The 6,106-nt window shown below is 41.2% G+C and overlaps 1 protein-coding gene across 1 annotated transcript in view; it reads left to right on the top strand.

The window, feature by feature from the left end:
• Nucleotides 1–5,861, top strand: part of RPS15A (ribosomal protein S15a) — a 6,160-nt gene extending 299 nt beyond the window's left edge. The window contains exons 2-5 of the mRNA XM_019512828.1: nt 928–1,065; nt 1,834–1,913; nt 4,520–4,605; nt 5,728–5,861. Of these exons, the coding sequence (XP_019368373.1) occupies nt 933–1,065; nt 1,834–1,913; nt 4,520–4,605; nt 5,728–5,821 (393 nt within the window). The 5' untranslated portion in view covers nt 928–932 and the 3' untranslated portion in view covers nt 5,822–5,861. The remainder of the gene's footprint in view (nt 1–927; nt 1,066–1,833; nt 1,914–4,519; nt 4,606–5,727) is intronic.
• The last annotated feature ends 245 nt before the right edge of the window (nt 5,862–6,106 follow it).

Genomic DNA, 6,106 nt, shown 5'->3' with positions numbered 1-6,106 from the left:
AGGGGGGAGGCGCTTCCCGGCCGTGCCCCGCGGACTCGGGCGGTTGCTCTGCTCTCCCGCGCGGGGCCTGCCCTGGGTCTGGGGCCGCCGTGGCGCGGGTGTGGGGAGATGGAGCGAGGCTTTGCACGAGGGGCGCCTCTTCCTGGTCGCCAGATCCCTGCTTGGACAGTGCCCGAGCCCTTCTTGCAAGTGGATTTCGGCGGGGTGCACTGGGCAGGGCTGAAAGCCCCTCCCTGGTTCCGGATCCATCCATGTTCTAGGTAGGAGATAATGTTGGGGGGAAGGGACCCTGCCGTGCTCCACCAGCACGCGTAAAAGTAGCAGCACTCGAGCGCTCTGTTAGTTGTGGCTGGATAACAGCATCGTCGTGCGTGCACCGCGGGTACCAGCCTTTCTGCAGGGCGCTGGGTTGCAGGCTCAAACTGCAGATGCAGGCGGAGTGGGCGTGAGATTTAAGGCCACGAAACAGGACAGTTGGCCCGAACTGGCGATTATGTCAGGAAGGGACATCTGGTTTGGGATGTCTGGAAAAAGTGCAGCTGGGCCTTGGGTATTGGGTCCTATTCCAATTGAGATCTGTTGTCAGGAATGATAGATCTTGACCAGGATGCCATTCCCATGCTTTTAGGTTGATAATACCTGTATTTATAAAGCAGTGCACATTTCTTTTTATGGTATGAAATCCTAAATGTTGAACGTGGCTGTGATAAGTTGGAATCATCCTGGGTTCTTAATTTGATTTGTTTGTTTGCAGAACAGCCTCTTCAAGGTCTAATTGGGTTCCTTGGCTAGCTCTGTCAAAACACTAACTTTTGTTCCAAGTCCAGCAAATTGGGGGGGTGGGGAGGAGCAAGAGGTTCTAAAAGTATCTGTAGTTAAACATGACATAGAGATGGTGTATATAACTTAATTTTTTTTTTTCCACAGGCATCATGGTGCGCATGAATGTTCTGGCTGATGCTCTTAAAAGCATCAACAATGCAGAGAAACGAGGAAAACGCCAAGTTCTTATTAGACCGTGCTCAAAAGTTATTGTACGGTTCTTAACCGTGATGATGAAGCATGGTAAGTCCTTAAAATCTGTTTGTATTTTTTGTAGAAGATCCTACAGTAAGGTGTTACTAGTTATAGTGGTAATCTCAAATATGTCCTATAGTTTGAGATTTGTTATCTCTGATATTTCCAGCTAAGGTTTATAATGATGGTGATAGTAAACACTTGTTTAGGTTAAGCATCTTAGAAAGGAAGAGTGCTGGGAAGGCTTGGGTCTGCTGCGAAAGCAGCAATGTAAATACTGGTAAATATCTTTACTCATGTAATTCGTTGGTCAGTATCTCGTACATATATTGTCTTTCCAAATGACTTGCATTTATTCTGTTTCTTTTTGCAAAAGTGAACTGTACAGATCTGCTCTGAGTAAGCTAATTGATCAGATTTTGATTTTTCTAGGTTAACCTACATGGAAAAATCTTGCACAGTTCATGATACTGCAAATGTTGCTGGGTTTCAGGTCTTATCTAGTGTAGTGTTTAAAACATGGGGGGAGGTCCTAGTTTTGTATTCAGTGTAAGGTAAGTATAGGGGCTTTCTGTAAGAAAATTTGAATAGAGTTAAACAGTTACACAGATAAAGGAAGGCCTTAGACCAAACCAAATAAAAGTATCCCTAAGCTGGTTGGGCATTTTGGTTTGGTTTACGTGATAACATTTTTACCATATATAATTGCTTCTGTACTTGTTGCACCAGTGTGACTTAGTGGAGGAGTGGGGGTTGTGTGTTGCTTTGTTTTCAATCAGCTTCCATGAGTAATCTGCTTGATTTATTCATTCATAGGTTACATTGGCGAATTTGAGATCATTGATGATCACAGAGCTGGGAAAATTGTTGTCAATCTCACAGGCAGACTTAACAAGGTAGGATTTTCATTTAGCACTGAAATCCTTTTATTTTCTAAATTATTTTAATCCAGCACAAGATACTTTTTCCAAATGTGCTGCTATAATCTCCCCTTGAGGTGATCTTTCTTTAAGTTATGATGGATGTATGCTTTGTATGGCTTTGTAAGTGGGGGTTGATTTAGATGTTGGTGGCTTCCTTCCTTCTTTCTGCCTGTGAATGAATAAAAGTGCATTTGAATAACCGCTGTAACAGTGAACATTCTCGCATAAGCTTTAGTTTGTGGAATGTGTCTTGCTAGCTCTCTCTTCTCTTTGACTTTTCCTGAGAGGTTTCTTTCTAGTTGAGTACTGGCTAGTCACACACACTTCTGCCCTGAGAAGTGATATCTCCCTTTGAGGCAGCAACATGATAATGAAACAGCTAATGAGGCTAAAAGTCTAATGCGCTGACATTTAAGGAACGTTTGTCATGAGGAAAAAAAAAGTGTGCTTATCCAGGTGATGCCTAATGGCAGTGAATCTGTAGAGAAGACCAGAAGTGTAGAACCCAGTCCATTCTGCCAATTGGTCTTTGCTTTGATTGAGGTTTTGAGCTGTTCATCCTTTAGTCAAGTCAGTGTTTCTCCTTTTCAATCAGGATGCTATATGGCTTTGTGTATGACATTCATGTAGTATCAGGTTGTCAGGAATTTTTTTTATAACTTGTTTGGAAATCCTCTAGACTGGATAAACTCATGATTTCTTTGACATGTGCCATGATAATAATAGATCCTTTCATTGTTTTAGAACTCCTTCACTTGAAACAGTTTAACTAGAAACAAAGCACTCTTAACATAGGAACTGTAGGAAACTAGGGCTGTAAGGGACCTTGCAAGGTCATCTGGTCCAGTCCCCAGCTCAAGGTAGGATTATACTTGACTGGACCATCTTTGCTGGGTGCCTGTCTACCCTGCTTTTCAAAGTTTCCAAGGATGGAGATTCCACAGCTTCTCTAGGTTGCCTGTTCCATTGTTTGACCACCATCATAGAAAGTTTCTCCTGTTCTCTGTCCTAAACATCCCTTGCTGCAGCTTGAGGACATTGCATTGTCCCCCTACAGGCACAGAGAAAATCCCATCTCCATCTTCTCTGTAATCACCCTTCAGGTATTTGAAGGTTGTTATAAAATCCCCCCTTAGTCTTCTCTTATTTAAACTAAATAATGTTAGCTCTTTGAGCTTTCCTCATAAGTCTAGTCTCCCAGGCCCCTGATCGTTTTTGTTGCTCAGTGCTGGACTTACCAAACTGTCCATGTACCATCTAGAAGTGTGGGGCCCAAAACTGGACACAGTTCTGCAAGTGAGGCCTTAGCAGTGTTGAATAGAGCAGAAGAATGACTTCCCTTGAGTTGCAAGTTACGCTCCTGTTAATACAACCCTGCATACTGTTGTCCTTTTTTACAAGAGCACAATGTTGACTCATTCGTCTTATGATCGACTGTAACCCCATGGTCATTCTCTGCACTGCTGAAGCCTGTCAGTTATTCCCTAGTCTACTTGTGCACGTGCTTATTCTGTCCTAGTTGCAGGACTTTGCATTTGTCCTTGTAGAATTTCATCTGATACATTGCAAACCATTTCTCCTGTCTATCCAGGTCATACTGGATCCTAGCCCTGTCCTTCAGAGTGTCTGCATTTCCACCAAACTTGGTGTCAGGTGCAAATCTTCTGAGTATGCATTCAGTCCTATTGTCCAAATCATCAATTAAGTTATTAAACAGTACTGGGCCCAGGACAGCCCCCTGGGGCATGTTAATTACCTTGTGTGTTAACATGTTTATGCAGGCTTGGGAGCAGAACAAAAACATTTATATGTGGGGGGGAGGAAGAAACATGCTCTCATAAATGTGTCTTACAGCTAGAAGTTACCAGGGTAGGGTGAAAACAGTCAAACTAAATATCAGGATTTGACGAGATGAAAACTTCTAATAGTTTTCTGTGCTAACTATTAAGTCAGTGGGTCTTATTTTCTGCTTTGGAATATGCTATTACCACAGTACTTTGTAGTTGGCTTTTTTTGAGTTCTTGCATTGGACTGATTTGAGCAAGTTGCTTTATTAGTTTCTTTCCCCCCTTTAGTTTCTCAAACATTGAAAACCTAAAAGCTTGAGGGCATCTAATTCTTTTGTTTTTATTTACTTTTTTGGTCATGATTCTGGGGTGATTTTAGTTTGGGTGAGAATATTATCAAGGCAGTGTTTACTCCCTAGTAGCAGGCAACATGCTCTTGCATTCTTCTACAACAGGCCGCACAAAGGTACAGCCATCTGAGTTTAGGTGCAGCAGCAACTTAGTTTCAGTCTTTGCAACTGAAAGGAAGAGAGCAGACAAAGCAGCTCAGACCTTAATAATTAGGTTCTTTATTCTCATCTGTCTTCATGAGAGCATGCACAGAGGATGGAGTAATGCAGGGCCGTGCTTGGATATCTTGTATTCTGCTGCCAAAAAGTTGGTTTCCTGGTTGCACAGTTAATCCCCTTGGAGTCAGAAATTTGAAGCAGAACTGAAGACTTTGAAATGCCATATCTCTGGCACCACTGAGCCTTGTCAATATTCAGCCTGTATTGGGCTTTTGTTTTATAGTGTGGTGTGATCAGTCCCAGATTTGATGTTCAACTGAAGGATCTGGAAAAATGGCAGAATAACCTGTTGCCCTCACGTCAATTTGGGTAAGTGTCAGGCTCGAATTGTTGAAGTTCATGGTGCAAATTTTTTTGAATTGTTCTAAGTGAAATAACTGCACAAAAAAACTAGTTTTAATGAGTGAGTTCTGTCTCCTCCCCTCCCCTGTGTCTTTTGTTAGGCTAACTTTGAGTTTCAAACTTTTCTCCCTGACACTTGTTTTAATCACTTCTTCAGGAAATTAAACTAGTTTAAATGCACGCAAGTATGCTTTTATCTACTGCTAGAAGTAGCAATAATATAGACGGTGGCTTTAGCGCAAGTGACACTAAGACAAAAATGGTTAGCCAATTTTAAAGGATCTTCAATGTGATGAATGGGTGGTGGTCTCTAATTTGGTAACGGGGGGATACTGAAGGAAAATAATGTAAATCATCAGGTACTTACAGGAGCCAATATTTTAATCCACTTCCACACAGTTTTGAACTTCTAGTATGAATTCACTGAGATTATTTTAAGTGGGCCTTGATTATTTATGTTGATGTAGGAAAAATCTCATTTTCAGGTTTGTGAAAAAAATCTGTAGATGAACATGGCAATTCCAATGCATATCCATTCACTAGTTTCACTTTAACTAGTCTGCTATTATATATGGCAGTATACTGAGATTGTGAATATTAATAAATGGATTAATGTCACCTAGTGCGCATCAAACTGGCTGTGTTAATGTGTGAATGAAGTATGTTGATTACCATAAGTAGATGTCAAATACCTAAAGTTACTTCAGTTGGCTGCAGATCAGAGGAGTTCTAACTTCCTGATATTCAGCTATATCAGTGTGAATAGTGTTGGAAAGCCTGTTGAGTATTAGAGCCCCCAGAATGTTACTAGCTATAAATCTGATGTAGGTATACCCTCCACCCCCAAGTGTGGGGATATAAAGAGAAAATTACTGGCATAAATAAGGTACACTTATCTTTAAAAACATTTCAAAATAGTATCTTTATGGGGGACTCGTCTTGGGTAGTTCAGAATTGCATTTCCATGGGTTGGGAATTGGCAAAAGAGTCTGTTCTGTTTTACACCAAAAAAATAGAGAACAAGATGCATGACTGGAAGACGCATTTATCATAATATGCTATTGAGATTATTTTTTTTTTCCTTACTAGGTACATAGTGCTGACAACCTCAGCTGGTATCATGGACCATGAGGAAGCTAGGCGAAAACACACAGGAGGCAAAATCCTGGGATTCTTTTTCTAAAACTTGTAAACCAGGCATACTAATAAATTGTTCAAATGGACTCTGGTGTTTGTAGTCAATATTTTAGTGGTTTAGAATGCTTTACCTGGGAGCACATACATTAATGCTAAACCCTTCAGTATGCTCTGTGCAGTTCAAGTAATGGAAGACATTACATTGTAGCTGAATCACTTCTACAAGACTTGGCTTCAGCTTGATTCTACTTGCACCTTCAATGTTACAAACAGTAGGATAATATTCATAACCTGTTCCTTCCAGTTCAAGAAGAAACTACTTGCAGCCGGT

This window comes from Gavialis gangeticus, unplaced genomic scaffold (genome assembly GCF_001723915.1).
Source record: "Gavialis gangeticus isolate Ggan-Ray unplaced genomic scaffold, GavGan_comp1, whole genome shotgun sequence".
NCBI lineage: Eukaryota > Metazoa > Chordata > Crocodylia > Gavialidae > Gavialis > Gavialis gangeticus.
This window is presented reverse-complemented; position numbering and strand designations above follow the sequence as displayed.